The 20519-nt window shown below is 39.6% G+C and overlaps 1 protein-coding gene across 5 annotated transcripts in view; it reads right to left on the bottom strand.

Moving 5' to 3' along the window:
- Nucleotides 1-11662: 11662 nt before the first annotated feature.
- FREM1 (FRAS1 related extracellular matrix 1) overlaps nucleotides 11663-20519 on the bottom strand; it is a 168896-nt gene continuing 160039 nt past the window's right edge. For all 5 annotated transcript variants that reach the window (XM_041761803.1, XM_041761804.1, XM_041761806.1 and 2 more), the window contains 2 exons: nucleotides 16816-16901; nucleotides 11663-14769 (listed from right to left, as the gene is read on the bottom strand). In XM_041761803.1, the coding sequence (XP_041617737.1) occupies nucleotides 14564-14769; nucleotides 16816-16901 (292 nt within the window). In that variant the 3' untranslated portion in view covers nucleotides 11663-14563. The remainder of the gene's footprint in view (nucleotides 14770-16815; nucleotides 16902-20519) is intronic.

Below are 20519 nucleotides of genomic sequence, written 5' to 3'. Positions count from 1 at the left end.
AAGAACCCCGTTCCCCAAAGCTGCTCCGCTTATTGGGCTCGCTGCTCCGCTCATTCATATAGCATACATTTGAGTGCCAGCTCTGCATGTGGGCCCGGAGGTAAAAGGGTGAGGTTGTCCTTGCCCAGGCCCACTGGAGTTTGCAGTTGATAGGGGGAGACTAGTTTACTGAGGATAAGTTACGCAAAAAAACCTTGGCAGGCACCATTCCTGTACCGATCTAGGACTTTCAAGTAGATCCAAATTCCAAAGGTACAGTGGACTGTCACGCTGTGTTTAATTTTAATTTTATTCAATAAATAGGTGTTGAGGGGTGCCTGGGTGGCTCAGCTGGTTAAACATCTAACTCTTAATTTCAGTTCAGGTCATGATCTCAGGGCCCTCAGATTGAGCTCAGTGTGGAGCTGGTTTAAGATCTGCTTTCTCCCTCTCCTTCTGCCCCTCACCCCCTCCCACCCCCCCCCATTCTCTTTCCCTCTCTCCTAAACAAACAAAGGTGCTGAATATAAGGATGTGCAATAAATGCAATAATTTTCTTTCATTTTTTAAAAAGATTTTATTTATTTATTCATGAGAGACACAGAGAGAGATAGAGAGGCAGAGACACAAGCAGAGGGAGAAGCAGGCTCCCTGAGGGAAGCCCTATGTGGCACTCAATTCCAGGACCCTGGGGTCACGCCCTGAGCCAAAGGCAGACACTCAACCACTGAGCCACCCGGGTACCCCTTTCTTTCATTTTTGATTATGTGATGAATATTTGCAGTAACAAACCTCAAGGCGAAACAGTATACAATTAAAGGTAAATCTTCCTGTGACTTCCCAGGCTTCCTGTCTTGCCATGGAGGCAACCACTGATATCAACTTATATCAAGCTTATATTCAAGCTTTAAAAATTGTCGCCTGTTACAGGCTGAAATGTGTTCCCCCCAAAATTCACATGTTACAGACTCAACTCTCTAGTCCCTCAGAATATGACCGTATTTGAAGAGAAGGCTTTGAGAAGAAAAGATGAAGGTAGAATGAAGCCATTAGGGTGGACCCCAATCCAGTAAGACGGGTGTCCTCATGAGAAAAAGAGAAGAAGACAGATGCAGAAGAGAGACAATGTGGAGACATCAGGAGGCATGGCAATCTGCCTGCCAAGGAGAGAACTCCCAGAAGGAAACCCAGATTTCGAACTTCCAGCCTCCAGAAAAGTGAGAAGAAAAATTTCTGTTGGTTAAGCCACCCCCTCTGGGTCACTTCATTATGGTCCCCCTAGCAAACTCCTACATCCCTCCCTCAAAGAGAACAAAACATGGAGCCAATAGAAAAGGACTTATATTAAGTGGTGTAGCATGGCTCAAAAATTCTTTTTTCACTTTAAGGCACACTGATCACCCAGTTACTTTTTAGGGTCAGATTACTCCGTTTCCAGTGTCAGTGATCTGCTCTGTGCCCCAATCTCTCCCCTACCATGGAGAAACTGGGGATATACCCATCACCGTGCGCACCTGTCGTAGACGATGTGACTAAGCAGCTATTCACCCGGTTGGTAGCGAGGGCTCCTGTAAATCTAAAAGAAGGCCAGGGCCACAGAGGCGACGTCGCTGTGTGCCCCACCGCCCGCTGCCCACCTGTCCCCACCGCCCACGGCCTCCCCACTGCCCAGGTGCGGGCACTGATGCTGAGCCTCTGCCGTGCGCCTCTTCCCCACCCGTGACATTTACTTCGATCACATCTCATTCTGCAGAGGGCTGCTCTCAGGAAGAGTAATGTCAATGGAAGTAACTGGACTGGAAGCCAGAAAACCCTTATCTGATTCCCGACTCTGCCTTCCAGCTTGTAAGCTACAAGATTTGGGGGGCTCCAGGGCCCTAAACCTCTCCAGGGACAATCCTGCCTGCCCTGCTTTCCACCTCCAGCTCATTGCCCTTCTTTCTACCCATAATTCTGCCCTCACCCTGAGCGACGTCAGTGTCCACACGGATGGGTCTAATTAGTCATCAGCATGACATGACACCCCATTCAGAACCCTAACCCAGATCCGATGACCCCAGTGTCCCCCTGGCCTCCCCATCTCCCTGACACTTCAACTCCTGTGGTGTTTTTTTGTTTTTTGTTTTTAATTTAAATTCAATCTGCTAACATGTAGTATAACACCCAGTCTCATCCCATCAAGTGCCCCCCTCAGTGCCGGTCACCCAGCCTGCCCACCTCCCCTTCCACAACCCTTTGGTTCCCAGAGTTAGGGGTCTCTCATGGTTCTTATCAGGAATGGCTACCCCTCTAGGTGGTGGACTTCACATTCCACTCTCCCACGACCGTATTCTTGGCTTCCCTTCTGTACGGCGGCTCCCTGCTTTCCCCGTTACCCTCATAACAGGCCCATCACGGTTCTAGCGAAGTGATGATTGTGTGTGAACATTTGTGTAACATCTATCTCCACCAGAGATTTTAAAGCCCATGGAAGTAAGGCTGTGTCTTCTGGAATCAACATCTCAGGCCTTAGAAGGTAAAATAACCATCCTAGTTCTTTCCATGTGGTAGATGTTCAAAAAATTGGTTTTAAAAATGACTGTCTCTAGGCTCTCCTTCTCCTCCCGTCCAGGTTGGATTCAAGGCCCATCGCTTCACACTTGTGCAATCTTCCCGACTCCCTTGCCCCTTTGTACTTCTCTAACACCCATCTGGTGAAGTTCCAACCCTGGAAACACCAAGCCGTCACCTCCCCTGGGCCACATCCAGGTTGCAGAATGCTGGCATGGAGGACAACGAAGTGACAAATATTGGTTCCTTATAAAGTAACTACCCCCCTTCCTAACTGAACCCTCAGTTCTGCCCTGCAGTCTTTCTCCTATTACTCTCATCAACTCTGTCTCCATTCCTCTGTGGATTTTTTAAAAATCTTCTCTAAGTATCTCCAGCCTTAGGCCCTTCTACCTCTTCTATCGTTTTCAGCAGATGATCTCCTCCCTTCTTCCACAGAGGAAGATGGAAGCGGGCGGAAGGGTGAGTTCCCTCCCACTTGACGGTCACCCCGCATTGATTCGTTTCTCCTTCCCACTCTGCTCTTGGATTCTACCCTTTCCAACCTACCATAGTGAATATTCACTCCCCCATCAGCCTTCTACTTCACTGGCTGCCTCCCACTAGCATTTCTACAATCTTACTTATTTTGAATCTTTTAAACATGTCTCTTGATTTCTTGTAAGTTTTCAGGTTTCACACTCTGGCATTGTCTTCTGCCTTGGAAAGAACTGCTCAGTCTCCATGTTCTCACAACCCCCTGACGGGTCAACCCCCTGTAGGCAGACTTGCTTCAGGGCTTCCTTAAATAATCCTTCCCAGGATCACCCTCATATCCTTCCTCATAACTGTTGCAAATCTCTGCAACATTGAACTCACCTCTCACAAATTTGGTCCTCAACAAAATGGAGAAAAAGACAGTCACCTGGGTGGCTCAATAGTTAATAGTTGAGCGTCTGCCTTTGGCTCAGGTCATGATCCCGGGGTCCTGGGATCAAGTCTCACAACAGGCTCTCTCTGGCAGGGAGCCTGCTTCTCCCTCTGCCTGTGTCTCTGCCTCTCTCTGTATCTCTCATGAATAAATAAATAAAATATTTTAAAAAATGGAGAAAAGGAGATCAGAGTAGGCAAAACAGCTATGAAAATCCTGAAGCTTTAAGCTAGAAGAGCAGAATTGCCATCCGGCCAGCTCCCTGGGGAGTGGAGGATTTACGAGGAGCTGTCTCACCCAGAACACCAGAGTTTCTTTGGGTTTCTGGAAGCCAGGTCTCTTTGTTACTTGGCCATTTAGCGATTCCCCAGACTTGGTTTAATTTGAGTGCATATGTGTCCTCCTAAACCAAGGAGAGAAGGCTCCCCAGAGGCTGGGTCTGTGCTTGCTAGAGATGGCATTGTCAGCAGCTGAAAACAGTTTTTGGTTTTTTTTTTTTAAGATTTTATTTTTTTATTAGAGAGAGAGAGAGAGAGAGAGAGAGAGAGGAACAGACACAGGCAGAGGGAGAAGCAGGCTCCATGCAGGGAGCCCGACTGGGATTCAGTCCCGGGTCTCCAGGATCACACCTAGGCTGAAGCAGCACTAAACCGCTGAGCCACCCGGGCTGCCCCCAGGGAGTTTTGTTAAATGCATTTATCTGTGTCTTTTCTGTTCCTGATCTCTTGCTTGACACTTAGGAGGTTAATGAATGTTTTAATTTAACTGAATCCAATAAAAATGTGGACAGAAACCTCTGACGTGGGGCCCTATTGAGCTTTACTTTCTGAGAGCTATCTCTTTGTCCTGGAGAACTTACCCTTAATTCTCGGTGTTCAGACTCTATTTTAAAATCAAATTTCCACGGAATCTGGGAAGACTCAGAATAAACCTTACTTTATTGCCTGGCTGCAGCCTCAGAGTAGGTCTTTGAACTTTGTCATACCAGCCACAGTTCCTAGGCGAGACTCTCCTGGAGGATAATTATACTCCTAGAAAAGGTAGCTCCTGCCAGAGGATTCTATCTGCATCAGGTGACTTGTGCAGCTTGTAAATTGTTTTCCTCCGGTTGGAAGATGGAGGTGGTGTATCACCAACAGAAATGAGTGTAGGGGGCATCTGTCTGAAAACCATTTCCCTACTGGCTACCTTGCCAGTTTCTGCTTATACAATGCAGGCAGCTTGGGGGAACCATATTGTCCCTATAAGCTCATAACACATGGACAAATGATTAAAAACACATGGAAAACAGTTCCACAGCTAAGCTAAAATTCAGATGGGAATGGAAAATCAACTTGCAAAGCTTTTCAACTGACTCGGGGCCAAATGTAGGACAGAATGCAAGGAGAAGTTGCCAAAAGAGAGGGAAGTTGAAGGAAAAAAAGCAACTCGCGGATAGGAAACCTAAAACAATGACACCTTGTATTGACAACCCTTTCCTAAGACTCTCCAAGAGTGGGCACCAAAATCAACTCTGGAAATATTAAGTCCTTCATTTCGTGAACGATTTTGGACAGATTTATATTCTCTACCCTCCATAAATAAAGGTTGGCTTGACTATCTTGGCAACACCTATGCAGAAACATAATGTTAAGTATCTGTAACATAAATATGAAAATATTACACATTTTTCCTTTTCCCTTGGAGGTGTGGGAATTAAGTAACAAGGTGACACGAGACAAACTGTGAAAAATCATGACAATAAAATGCAAAAGCAAAGCAGAACTTTCCAGTAAGACTTGCCTTCTGATGTGAACCTGACCCCAGGCCCCAAGGAGGCCAGCCAGCCAGGCAGGCCTTGGTCAGATTTGCAAAAGTTCAATTCTTGGTTCAAATCTGAAACTCTAAGAAGCTCGTTATTTGAGACTAATCACTAAAATGACCCAAGGATTCTGGTGGGTAGGAAATACACAGGCACAGAGATTTCCTGTGAGCCAGATTTTGCTGTTTTTTTCCTGTCTTTTCACTTCTGGCCTGAATCCTTGCTGACTCCTATACAACCTGAACTATATTTCTCTCCATTTAGCACCATTTAATTCTTCATGTGTTCATCTGGGGGCATGATGGATCCTCAGTACGTGGCACAAGTATATTCCTTAAATACTGAATTTCTAAAGGAGGTTTTCAAAACATGGCTCCGTGAGGAGCCATTCTGAGAAAGAATGATCTCTCAAGTCCTTAGCAACAAACAATTCTTTCTGTCATGTGAAAACCATCTGCTAGCATGTCTCTCTTCATAATGAGATTTGTGTATCATAGATCATGTCTGAAATGAGGACATATTGGGGTTTTAAAAAGGGCTTCCTTGGTCATCTGGATTTCTCCAAAAACTGGAAACATTTCCATGATCAACACAAATGTCCTAACATGTGGGAATGTTCTCACTTGTCATACGGAACTTTAAAATCTCGACTCTCCCACCCCCAGACCTTCCTTCCCTGTTTACTGGTGAGCACAGGGACTGTTTAAAATTGTCACTCTCTTGGGGCGCCTGGGTGGCTCAGTCAGTTAAGCATCTTTCTTTGGCTCAGGTCATGATCTTGGGATCCTGGGATCGAGCCCTGCCTTCAGTGTGGAGTCTGCTCGCCTCTCTCCCTCTGCCTCTCCCCCGCTCTTCCCTCCTTCCTCTCCTCCCAGTCGACCTCCTCATGCTCTCTCTCTCAAATAAATAGATCTTAAAAAAAAAAAATTGTCCCTCTCTTCCAGTACTTTGCATCTCTCTCTCTCTCTTTCTGTCTCACACACACTCACACAACAGCTTTTAAGAAGGTATCTTTTACTGAGTACCTACTATGTTCCAGGCATATTCTTTATAGTTTCACATTTAATTTTTACAACAATTTTTCCAGGAAGTTAACTGTTATCCCCATAGATGAGAAACCTAAGCTTAAAAAATTTAAAATACATAATGAGTTAATGGTGGCATCATGATATAAACCCACCATGCTTCTCTCCCGTCAGCTTGCTTTCTGACGTGTAGCTATTAAAATGGTGCATATATTATTTTATATTCTGGTATTTTATTTTATTTTTTTTTTTTTAAATTTTTTTTTTTTTTTTTTATTTATGATAGTCACAGAGAGAGAGAGAGAGAGGCAGAGACACAGGCGGAGGGAGAAGCAGGCTCCATGCACCGGGAGCCTGATGTGGGATTCGATCCCAGGTCTCCAGGATCGCGCCCTGGGCCAAAGGCAGGCGCCAAACCGCTGCGCCACCCAGGGATCCCATATTCTGGTATTTTAAAACAACGTTACGTGATAAAATTACCACTTTAATGGAGACAATATAATTTTCCATTAAGTATTCTTCTGTTGTTGGATATTTAAGTCTCACGATTTTATTCCAATATCTTACTGCCCAGAAATGAGGATATCGTTATGCTAATTCTTTTTTCTTTTGAAAACTTTCCATGTTGTAGAAACTATTGTTTCCTTAAACAGCTTTATTGAATGCAGTTGACATACAATAAACATATTTTAAAGTGTATTAATTTGGGGCACCTGGGGTTCAGTGGTTGAGCATTGCCTTTGGCTCAAGTCGTGATCCCCGGGTCTTCGGATCGAGTCCCAGATCCGGCTCCCCACAGGGAGTGTGCTTCTCCCTCTGCCTGTGTCTCTGCCTCTCTGCCTCTCATGATTAAATAAATACACTCTTAAAAAAATAAAGTATGTATACCTGTGAAAATATTGCCACAATCAAGAGCATGAATATATCCATCATCCCTAAAAGTTTCCTTTTTCCCTTTTCAATCCTTTCCTCTCTCTTTTCCTGTCCTCCTCTCCCGTTCCCAGGTAACACCTGACTTGCTTTCTATTACCATAAATAAAGTTTGCACTTTCTAGAATTTTCTATAAATAGAGTACATATACACTATGTATTCTTTCTTCTCAGGCTCTTTGACTCAGTCTAATTTTGAGAATCATCCACGTTGCTGTAGCCATATCTCATTTGTTTTTATTCCTAAATAGATTTCATTGCAAGGATATACTATGATTTGTTTACCCACTCACATGATAATGGACATTTGGCTGTTTATAGTTTAGACTGTTACAAATAAAGTTGCTATGACATTCATGTAAGTCTTTGAATGGAAATATGCGTTTTCTCTTGGGTGAATACCTTGGAATAAAATGGCTGGATCACATGGTAGGTATATGTTTAACTTTTTAAGAAACCACTAAATTGTTTTCCAGATTGGTTGGACTACTTTAGATTTCACCAGTGGTGTATAAGAGTTCTAATTCCTCACCAACACTTGGTAAGGTCTGTCAGTCTTTATAATTTGAGCCATTCTAATAGGTGTGTAATACTTTCTCATTACAGCTTTAATTTATGATTTTTAATAACCAGTGATTGATATGTTGACATATTTTCATTTACTTATTTGCCATCTTTGGTGATGTATTGTTCAAAGCTTCTGCCCATTTTAAGAAAACTTATTACTGATTTTTGAGGATCTTTTTTATGTAATATGGATATAAGTCTTTTATCACAGAAATGCACAGTAAATATTTTCTTCCAGACTGTGGCCTGTCATTTTCTTAGTAGCTTGATCAAGATGTATTATTCTTTTGTATATATTGTTGACTTTGAATTAATTTTTGTTTAGAATTTTTCTATCAGGATCCCTGGATGGCACAGTGGGGGATCCCTGGCTGGCGCAGCGGTTTAGCACCTGCCTTTGGCCCAGGGCACGATCCTGGAGACCCAGGATCGAATCCCACGTCGGGCTCCCGGTGCATGGAGCCTGCTTCTCCCTCTGCCTATGTCTCTGCCTCTCTCTCTCTCTCTCTCTCTCTCTCTCTGTGACTATCATAAATAAATAAAAATTAAAAAAAAATTTAAAAAAAGAATTTTTCTATCTATATTCATGAGGGATATTGGTCTGTAGTGTTCTTATAATATTTTTGTATAGTTTGGTATCAAAGTAACACTGGCCTCATAGAATAAATCAAAGTATTCTTTTGAGATTTTCTGGGTGTTTGTAGAATTGGCACTATTTCTTCCTTGAATATTTGCAAAATTCAATAGTGAAGCTCTCTGGGGCTTGGTAATCTGTGTCCTTTCATTTTTTTCCTTGATTGGTCCAGTTAGAGATTTACCAATTTTATAAATATTCTTAAAGAACTAGCTTTTGGTTTCATTGATTTCTGCTCTGATATTATGTATATTCTTACTTCTTCTGTCTTTATTCCCCCTAGTTTCTTAAGGTGGAAGTTGAAGTTAAAACCTTTCTTCTTTGGAATATAGACATTTAATGCAATAAAATTTCCCTTACATAATTCTTTAAGGGCATCCCACAAACTTTGATATGTTGTTTACATTAAAAAAAAATATTTTTGCAATTAATTAATTAATTGAGAGAGAACATGAGCAGGGGGAGGGGCAGCGGGAGAGAGAGAGAATCTCAAGCAGATTCCAACCTCAGCACAGGGCCCCATGCAGAGCTGGATCCCACAACCTGGAGATCACAACCTGGGCTGAAATCAAGAGTTGGACGTTTAATCTACTGAACTACCTAGGTGCCCTCATGGTTTTCATTTATTAAAAAGTCATCAGACTTTTTAATTTGCCCTTTGATTTCTTCTTTACCCCATGAGTTGAGTAAGTTTATAACTTAGTTTCCAAACGTTAGGGGTTTTCCAGGGATAGCTGTTATAGATTTCTAATTTAACTCCCTTATGATCAGAGAACATACTTTGTGTAACTTAAATCCCTTTAAGTTTATTGAGACTCATTTTATGTCCCAGAATATAGTTCACCCCAGTAAATGTTCCCTGTGCACTTGAGAAGAATGTCTCCTCTGCTGTTGTTGTGTGGAGTGTTCTAGCAATGTCAGGTTAATTTTTTTTTAAAGATATATTTATTTATTTGTTCATGATAGACAGAGAGAGAGAGAGAGAGAGAGAGAGAGAAAGAGAGGCAGAGACACAGGCAGAGGGAGAATCAGGCTCCATGCTGGGAGCCCGATGTGGGATTCCAGGATCTCGCCCTAGGCCAAAGGCAGATGCTAAACCATTGAGCCACCCAGGGATCCCCCAATGTCAGGTTAATTTGGTTAACAATGTTCACACTTCTAAATCCTTACTGATTTTCTGCTTACTTGTTCTACCAATTATTGAGAGGGTCTTAATATTTCTAACTATAATTACAGATTTGCTTAATTGTATCAGTTTTTGCTTCATGTATTTCTAAACATTGTTAGTAGATACATATATGTTAGAAGTATTATGTCTTCTGGATGTATTGACTCCTTTAAATTTATAAAATAAACTCCTTCAAACTTAGTTGCTCTAAAATCTACCCCCATATTAATATAGCCACTTCAGCTTTGTTTTGACTGTTTTAGAGATGGCATATATTTTTCCTTTTTTTTCCTGTAGACTGAGTTGGGATTGATTGCCTTTGGGAAGCAAAAATACAGATGGGGATAGAAGCAAAAGGTGAACTCTTATTCATTGCTTGGAAAAAGTATTGCGGGTTACCATAAGGCCCTAATGGAAGTGTTGGTTGATTTTTGTTCCTTTCTGTCTTAAGATAAACTAGACTTTATTGCCTAGCAGAATATAAGACCTATAAAAACTGTTCAAAATGAACAGTTATATGTGTAAGTTACGAGGAGGGTATATTCATTTCCTGCGTGATCCTGTTCTAAAGACTTGTAGAATTAATTTTAGAAAATCATGGCATTCTGGACATTACACATATCCAGACACACTCTGCCATCAGTAATAGCCCTCTCATGATTAATGGGGAGAAAGGAGGAAGATCAATAAAGTTGTACTGTAACTTAAACAGTACATCCAATCAACATTCTCTTCCCCTTAACCAACTAGATAAATAAACAAAAACCTGGGTGAGACACGAAGCAAAGACTGGAAAAAGTATCTTGGATGAGTCAGATAAACACACAGCAAATATATCAACCCATTTACAGCTTTCTAAAATAAATTTTTATTTGGCAATTTTCAATAGCATTTTTATTGAGATATATTTCCTGTAATAGTCACCATTTTGAAGTGCACACTTCAGTGGTTTTTTAGTGTATTCACTATGTTGTACAACCATCCCCACTAATTCCAGATCATTTCCCTACCCTCAAAAAGAAACCCTGTAGCCTTTAGCAGTTAGTTTCAATTTCCCCTCCCCCCTGACAACCACAAATCTGCTTTCTGCCTTTGTAGACTTGCCTGTTTTAGACATTTCATACAAATGGATCATGTACTACGTGGCTTTTCCCGTCCATCTTCTTTTACTTACAATAATGTTGTCAAGCATATGTCAATTTTATCGTACTCATTATTCAAAGATATTTTACTGCAATGTAAGCAGACCATTTGCTCAGAGCAGTAATAATTAGAATATGTAGAATAATTTGAAGATATTCAGCCTACGATTTGGAAGTCTCTATTCAAGTGCTAATCTCTTCCCACTTTAACTCCTAAAGACTTCATTGTCCTGGGACTACAATAAGGATATTAGGTGAGACAGTATCATTGTTCTCTTTTTTATTCCTGTTACTCCAGGAATCTCAAAGACACAGAGACCCATACTTGTGTACCTCTTGTTGCAAAACATTGCTTGTCTTGTTGCAAAAAATCAGGCAGCTAGATTTGAAAACTTTAGTTCCTAACTTGATCTGGAGACAGGAAATTTGGGACAGCTGCTATCTGTAACCGTTTGACCTGATCATAAATACAGGAAGTAATACCAGTTTCTTAATCAGGAGAGAAATATAACAAAAGACAGCCTGAGCTGTTTGTATTGGGGTGTGTTTCCCTTCAATTCTGAAAAGGGATAATGTAATCAATGAATTCCACTGTGACTTCCTCCCTGATAAAAAGTTTCACACTTAAAAAAAAAACAAAACAAAAAACAAAACGATTAGAACTTTGCACGTATCCACTATGCTTTTATACTTTTATTTTCCTATATCATTCACAGTAATATCTCCAGTATCTAGACTAGGTGAGGGGTTGGCACTTGATACTTAATATTCGTTGAATAAATAGTAGATGGATAGATGGCTGGGTGGCTGGGTAGATGACTAAAAGCCATGTAACTAAAGGCTGATTTAAACAGCAAGGATAAAAAAAGACATGTTGAGTTTCCTTTTCTATCCCTTCTTACAATGGATAGAATAAATATAAAATGTTAACAACTAAAGCAACAGTAGCTCAGAAGTAGAAATAGTTTCATTTTATTAATTTTGTTACAATGCTAGAGACAGTACATTTCATAGGTTCCTTTGCTGCCAAAATTAATCAGCACCAGTTCCTCCTGGTTTGAATTATACAAGCCAGTGTTAATGAAAATATGTGCATGTTCTCTTTGTATTAAAAATAAACAAAAACAGAAATGTAAATAAATGTCACCTGGTTCATTGTTACCACACCTTGGAAGGAGATGAAATAATTATCATATGTTTTTATGTTCAGTAACATATATGCAGTATACATATGAATGTTGTTAAAGGACAAAAATCACAGGATTCTGAAAAGCTACACACTACTTAGCTGGGCTGATACCCTTGAAGAGGGGGACGGTTCCTGAGTCAGTATCCAAGTCTGGGGAGAAGAGCTGGGTGGCATGGAAGTCCGTCTTTCTGATGCCCTCCTTTTTAGCTATCATCTGCCCCATCTCTCCCTGCCCAACCCTTCTCATCTCTCTCCCCTCTTCTCTCCCATGATCACCCATTCCCCTTCTACAATTATTCCATTTCCTTCCTTCTTGCTCCCACCAGAACCTGACGGGTGACAGTGACCAACCTAGGTGGAGAGAACCAGGACCATCCTTTACTTTTTTTTTTTTTATTAAAGATTTTATTTTTAAGTAATCTCTACACTCAACATGGTTTTTGAACTCATAACCCTGAGATCAAGAATCAAATTCTCCATGAACTGAGCCAGCCAGGTCCCCCCTTGTCTTTTACTTTTATGATGACGATCATTTACTTCTTTTCTCACCTGAAGTCAAAGCCCAATGATGAGAAAGAAAAGAAGGTCATGATAAATATTGCTCAGCACCCCAACTTGCCTGAATTTTTCTTTTTATCCTCATTCAATTACTTGCATTTTACAACCTGATTGATGCTTTCATGATCAGGAACATTTAAAAATATTATTCCAGTATTTCTAGTTGCTACAAAAATCAAAGCATTCTCTCTTTGTGCTAGCATTTGCAATTACACTTAAACATCATTGTTGTTGCAACAAGGTGTAATAAAATCTACCATGCTGACCAGGTTCTACGTAACAGTCTTGGATCTGGATTCCCAGCCTTAAATAGTTACTAGAGCTCTGGAGTTCTAGTAGAAGGAGTGGCCCCTGAACTCTTCATTTATTGAACTTTTACTTTCCCTCCTAGGATATCACTCTTTACATAAACAACTCTTTGCTGCATTACCTGGCATCTCACTTTCCCACGCTGCAGACCCCAGTAAATCAGAAAGGAGTGGAGAGGGTATGAAGGGTGGGTTTTTCCATCTTTTGGTTAAATACCAGAGAGTGCTTGTGTCATAGGAGAGACCTGCATGTTGTATCAGTTCAGAGCCTACCTGGAATACCTAAAGGAGCTTCCCAACTCCAATGTGCCTTTTAAATTTAAGTAAAAGGTAGGCCTGCCTAAACGTTATCCCAACTTTTCTTTGTAATTATTTTTAATTACAAAAATCTTGATAAGTGAGCAGAAATGAAACAAGTTTGTCATGTCTTATATCCAGAAACTGGACTGAATTTCTTCCATTTATTTTCACTTTACTGAATGTGTTATTATAATAAAACTTGCACCAAAGCTTTAGTCTACTTGGTAACCCTGTTTTGACTCTGAAACTACACTGAATTACTCATAAAGCAAGTTCCATTTGGCACAACCGTATTTTTCAGTGATTATGAAAAGAGGAAAAATTGAGCAAATGCTTCAGAAATAAATTTCTAATTTCCTGTAATTAAATCTTGATTTCCGAAGGGAGTTCCTGTAAGGCTGCAACATGCTTCACCGGTAGAAAAAAAAAATGTTTCATTCAGCCGATATTATAAATTAATAAGGGATCTTTATGTTAGAGAATCAGGTAAGCATGCCATTTCTATAAATATTAGAGATTTAAGGGCTCAAAATTGTATCAAAATCCGTTCTGAGAATATAGGTTTTCAAGGGCTCTGCTTTCAGTATGATTTTTCTTTGTTCATCAACACAGTTCATTGAGACCCTTCAGAGGAAGCAGTATTTCTCTTCCATGTGTTAACCATCACTCATATCTACTCTATAATAAACGTCCTTGCAAAATGCTAGTCGGTACCCTATACGTAAATGAAAGAGAATTCACATTACTTCAAATTTCTCATGAATCTGGAAGGCAGGGAGAAACTTAATGATTAACTCTGGGATGGTATGATGCCAACATTTTTATTGGGAAAAAGAGATCTGTCTCATGAGGGATAGGTTGACCCCTGAAGGACAGGTAGCCTCAGAATTCTTACCTGAACTAGAGCTTTGCAAATGAGCTTCTATCTACAAGATTTTCTTATCTAAAGCTTTGCTCTTCTACCACAGAGCATTCTCCTTTCTATCCACAAGCCTCTTATCTCAGGTTTCACATTCGAAAGGGCTCCAAAAGGACAAAGCAACGCTTTGCAGTTCCACAGTGATTTAATGAGCCTGTAGGGTTGGCTTTACTCTGGTGGAAGTGGTAGAAGCAGCTGCAGCACAGATTTCAGAGTGGATTCGCTTGAGGTCTTGGGACAAAACAATCCAGGGACCATGGACTTGGTACTGACTCAGATATGGAGTGCGGTCAGGGTGAGAGTATCCCAGAATAAGCTAATCTTGTACCATATAAGACTGTAGGCATTTATTTCGGAAGGTGTTGAAGGATCTAAGCATTGTACCTCTTCCTGAGAGAAATATTCATTGATCCATCTTCCTGGAACTATGGTTTCTTTTTTACTAGATAGAATCACTCCTATACTATGAAAAAAGAAATGTACCAAGTCAGCCATGACACCTTGTTTTCTATTGAACAATATGTACAAATCTCGTAAATAAATAGGTGAGAAATCCCAAGTGGGCACCTGTAATACAGGCCAGTTACATCTGGAGTTTCCTGGAGCACACGTAATTGTGAGGTTTGCCCTTCCTACAGTCCTGCGCTTGCCATTTCCCTTGTCTTTGAGCCAAAACACAGTCCTTGCCACGCTTTAAATGTTGAGGGGGCCCTTTCCTCCAGTTGGTGAAGGTGACAGGTTCCCCGCCGATCCACTCCCAGTGGCCAGCATGCACTTGGTCATTCAAACCTAAGGTGAATCAAAGAATGTGCCAATATTACATTTATGCTCAGATATCGTATCACTCTATTGCTCTAAGCTCAGTAATCACAAATACAGGCCTACATTTTAAAACACAGAAAATGGCCTGGGAATCCTAAAATGCAGTCTGGCTCTTGGATGGAACAGTCAGTTAAGCTCTTGGAACCTGGATGGCTCAGTTAAGCACCTGCCTTTAGCTTGTGTCATGATCTTGGGGTCCCTCTCCTTCTGCCCCTCCCCTCCACACATTCATTATCTCTTTCTCTCTCAAATAAACAAAGTCTTAAAAAAATTAAAATCCAAAAAATTTTAAAAAGAAAGAACATATGGCTTTGGAGTCAGGCAGATCCAAATCCAAATCCTAGATCTATAACTGACTAGTTGAGCAACTTTTGGCAGGTCACTTAACCACTCTAAATTTTCATTTCCTCATCTAAGAAATGGGAATAAAAATAGTTTATCAAGGGCTGTTTTAAGTATTAAATAAGATAATTTAAGTAGTATGTAAGATAAAGTTGGTGGCATACATACATGTTTAGTACACAGTAATTATTATTCACATTATTCTACAGTCAGAACTCCTACCCCAGGGAAACAGGTACACTTTTGTCTATTGTTCTTTCTTGCTATTTAAATGTCTTGGTTTTCATATTTGAAAGTAGCTTAACTAGGTATTATTTTTAGTCTGGAACGTAAGATTTTTCAGCCTGCTATAATTCCAACAAAAAAGCAGCTTTTCTCAACTTGCCTCTCTATTCCCACTGGCAATTTTACAAATTACACTTCAGTGTTGCAAAGCTTTTGTCATTTTTCTTAAAGGAATAGTCCTCCTCCTCACTTTCCTTAATAGTAGAAATAAAGAGGATACAATGTGAAAAAAGTCACCTATGACAGCATGATCTGGCTGGCATCTCCCAACCAAACTCAACCAGGAAGACAGTCTTAGTTGCATGGCCTATAACCTCATCCCAAGTGATTCTCCCTTAGTATTTTGAGGATAGAATAAAATGGAGTATGATCACCTTCTGGATGGTTTCCTTGCATTATTGATCAGGATGTGTTATGCCTAAGTACTCTGTGGGAATCGAGGCTTGAGATGAGTCGCTGTGGAAGCAGAGAAAGTGTCTCCTCCAGCTTTAACCCTCAGAGAATTTCCCAATTTAGAAATCTACTAAGTATTACAGAGATTTTGAGAAGCCAACGTTGAGTTTACTATAGTTCCCCTAAAATCCAATACCTTCAAGGACAGATGGTGAAAATACTTTGATGTGCTCCTAGAATTCTACTCCTAAAAATAGAATCTTAAGAGATTTGTATTGTTATTAAAATTGAAGAGGATATTAAAACTTCAGAAAACAAGGGATAAAATTAAGATCCACCTATAATTGTCAATAGAGGTAAACATTTCTAAATCTTTGGTATATTTCTTTATATATGTATCTGTATATATCACATGCACGTGTATGTATACACATATCACATGTATAACAATTTTTATTCCACGTTATTTTTTGCTTCATATGGCTGTGGATTCTGCTTTTTTACTTAGCACCCTGTCACAAATATACTACATATTTTATATATGATATGCTTCCAACATATATTTCTTGAATGAAATAATAAACATAAAGCACTTTGTCACATCTTTACTATTCAGGCCTTACAAAGTATTAAATAGTAAATATTCCTTTGTATGACTACACCATATTTATTTCACTATCCCCTGTTTATAGCTCTTGCTAATTTTTTACTTTTAGAAATACTGGTCATTGAATTTTCTTACCTATAAACCAAACCACATCCCTTATTATTTCTTTGAGATAGATATCTACAAATCAAACTGTTGTGTGATTAAGATGAGTTTTAAAAGACAGACTGTCCACTGGGCAGCCCCTCCAGAAAAGAAAAAAAATAGACCATCCAACCATCTAACTGATGCTTGTTACTGAAAAAGCACAGTTATTTGGCCCATGGGAGGGCAATGCCCTCTTGATGTCCTCACCCTCCTGTTGTCAATACAGCACAAACACTTGCCTATCCAGAAGGGCCTTCTTCCACTGATGTCCCAAAGCCATCGCATGTGCTGCCTGGAGAGAACAGTTACAAGGCTGCCTCGGTGACTACAAGCAAACAAACAAAAAGGAAAGCATTAGTGATAAGGAATCCAACATTCCCGTTGATATGAAATTCAACACAGAAATCAAATCGGTTTAAAATAGAAAAAAAAAAAGCATAGTGTAGATAGAACTTTCCAGGATTTGGAATACTCTATTATTTCTATTATTTTTCTTTAATGACTATCTGTAAGGTGGGATAGGTGACAGCAAAGAAAGTGAGATTTTTATATATATATATTATCTGGATTGAATCACAAAATTCAATAGGTTTTAAACATCTTTTTAGAAAAATTAGCAACTACCTACTTATAAAAATTAATGCCAAAATATTATTACTCTCATGGGGAGTCTATCTCTAAATGGCATAAATTTGACAAATATCCAGTTAATTTGATCAGTAAGGCAACCCAAACTATTCAGATAAAAACAATTATTTGGCCCATGGGACGATGATGTTTTACACTAAAATAAAGATTTTATTTATTTATTCATGAGAGACACACACACACACACACACACAGAGAGAGAGAGAGAGAGAGAGAGAGAGGCAGAGACACAGGCAGAGAGAGAAGCAGGCTCCATGCAGGGAGCCCGATGCAGGACTCGATCCGGGACTCCAGGATCATGCCCTAGGTGTGAAGGCAGGTGCTCAACTGCTGAGCCACCCAGGCATCCCTACACTTGGTATATTTAATCAACTACCCCAATAATTGTTGTCAGACTCAGTAAAATGAGCATGGTCTCACTGTTGAAACTTCATAGGTGTTGTAGAAGTTAAAGCATGTGTTCCTAGAAGCATATATAAATATTTTCCCCCAAAATAGAATTGTTTTTATGTTTAAACTGCATAACATAATGATTTGACTTATATATATTGTGAAGTGATCACAATAAATTTAGTCAGCATCTCTTATTTCATTTAGATGTCAAAAAAACAAAAAGAGAAAGAAAAAACAATTGTTTTCCTTGTGATGAGAACTCTTGGGATTTACTCTCAATAACTTCCAAATATACCATATAGCAGTGTTAGCTATACTCATCATGTTGTACTTTATATCCCAGTATTTAATTATCTTATAACCAAAAGTTTGTGCCTTTTGACCACTTTCGTCCAATGACCCCACCTCATATCTCTGGCCTATGCTAATCACATCTGATCTTTTTTTCTAGGAGTTTTTATTTTTTATTTTATTTTATTATTTTATTTTTTAAAGATTTTTATTTATTTATTCATTCATAAGAGACACAGGGAGAGAGAGAGAGGCAGAGGCACAGGCAGAGGGAGAAGCAGGCTCCATGTAGGGAGCCCGACGTGGGACTTGATCCCAGGTCTCCAGGATCAGGCCCTGGGCTGAAGGCGGCACTAAATCGCTGAGCCACATGGGCTGCCCAAAGTTTTTAAAAAAGATTTTACTTATTTATTCATGAGAGACACAGAGAGAGAGAGGTAGAGACATAGGCAGAGGGAGAAGGTGGCTCCAGGTAGGGAGCCCCATGTGGGACTTGATCCCAATCATGCCCTGAGCTGAAGGCAGATGCTCAACTGCTGAGCCACCCAGGCATCCCAAGTTTGTTTTTTTGTTTTGTTCTAAGTCTCTATATACTATTTGGCTTTCTGTATCTGGCTTATTTTACTTAGTGTAATCCTCAATGATAATTATGTTGTTACAAACAGCAGGATCTTCTTTTAATGACTGAATAATATCCCAGTATGTGTGTGTGTGTGTGTGTCGCACGTGCGCATGCATGTGTGTATCACAACTTCTTCATTCATTTGTCGATGGACACTTGGTTCATTTCCATGTCTTGGCTATTATAATTAATAAACATGCTATAAACATAAGGGTGCAGATAGCTGTTCAAAATACTGTTTTGTTTTCCTTCAGATATATTGCCAGAAGTGGAACTGCTGGATCATATGGTAGTTATATTTTTAGTCTTTTGAGGATCCTCCATTCTGTTTTCCATAGTGGCTGTGCCAATTCACATTCCGTCACTATACACAAGGGATTCCTCTTTTCCACATCCTCACCAGCAATTGTTATCTCTCATCTTTTTGATGATAGATATTATAACAGGCTTTATTAGGACAGTTTTATTCTATAAACAGAATGAGAATTATTCATGAATTATTTTTGCTGGTAGCTGAATTATTCTTATAAGCAATATTTGATAGTTTTAATTCCCCAATGGTGCCCATTAAAAGCTTTTTAAAAATGCCTTAAGTAAAAAGCTAATGATTATTTTTTTCCTTTCTTCTTCTTCTTTTTTTTAATACAGAAAGTTTCAAACAAGAAACAAAGTCACCATGATCTTGCCTGGTTAACATCCATTGATATTTTATTCATTTTGCCCATGTCTTTCCAAACTTCAGATCCATTTCTTTGCTTTTCAAGATCACATATGGTGAACACAATTTATCCATTTCTTAATGATTTTTTTCCCCATTAAAACCTGTACAGGGGCACCTGTGTGGCTCTGTGGTTGAGCGTCTGCCTTCGGCTCAGGTTGTGATCCTGGGGTCCTGGGATAGAGTCTCACATTGGGCTCCCTACAGGGAGCCTGTTTCTCCCTCTACTTATGTCTCTGCTTCTCTCTGTGTGTCTCTCATGAATAAATAAATCTTAAAAAATAAAAAAATAGAAACCAGTACTTAATCATTCTATCATGCAGTGGTGACTTCTAGGACTTCTGAGGTATGTAAGTCTCTTTACCCCTTCTCTGAATGTCCTCAGGCTGCTGGATTTGGGTTTTGTGATTGAATCCGACCTCATTATTTACTGTCATCTCCTGTCTGACAGTCACAGCAGACACGATAGCACAATTTCTTCCCTTCCTCTCACATCCAATTTGGTAATTCCAACGTGCTGAGGGTTTAGAACGCAGAATACCAAATGTGTGTTATGTGTAGGCCGAGGGAAGGCTCGAGGGGCTGCCTCAGTCAATATGGTATATTAAACAAAGCACTAGAGATCTGAGTTCTCTTCCTCTTCTGCCCCTAATTTTCTTATGGCTGTAACTTTAGCCTCACCTTCATCATTACGAATTAACACGTTTTATTCAAGGATATTTAACATCTCCTCCTGCTTCAGGATTCTTGAAACTATGGTGAAAGCACACTTTGTAAAAGCCATTTTAGCTGGTCAAGTACTAGTTTGATTTGTCTCTCCAAGAAGCAAAAAGTCCCCAAAGAGCAAGATGGGAATGTAGCTGTGTTTAGGATAGGTAAAATGTTAGACTATAGTTATTTATAAAAGAAATATGTAGGCACTGGTATGTTGATTATTTTACAAAGACATTCCTTTTCTTTTATGCCAATATACACACCAAATAGTGTGAACATTTTCTATATAGATATGTATAGAGAGAGATTGAAAAAGAAAATATAAAAAAAAAAAAGAAAATATAGAGGGAAACACATAAATAAAAGTCTTTTGAAAGCTCTGAAATTTGAAGGTGTTCAAAGTGTAGCATTAAAAACAAACTAATCTTTCTAGCTAAAGAAATAAACATCTACTTTGAAATGTTTTTGATTATGTATAGATGTATTTCAGAGTAACTCTTTAAGGATAGGCCAGCAGGGGTTCCAGACACTCCTGTGGAAAACAAAATGGTTTTTTT

Source organism: Vulpes lagopus, chromosome 7, assembly GCF_018345385.1.
Source record: "Vulpes lagopus strain Blue_001 chromosome 7, ASM1834538v1, whole genome shotgun sequence".
NCBI lineage: Eukaryota > Metazoa > Chordata > Mammalia > Carnivora > Canidae > Vulpes > Vulpes lagopus.
Note: the sequence above shows the minus strand (reverse complement) of the source record. Positions and strands in the feature narration are given on the sequence as shown.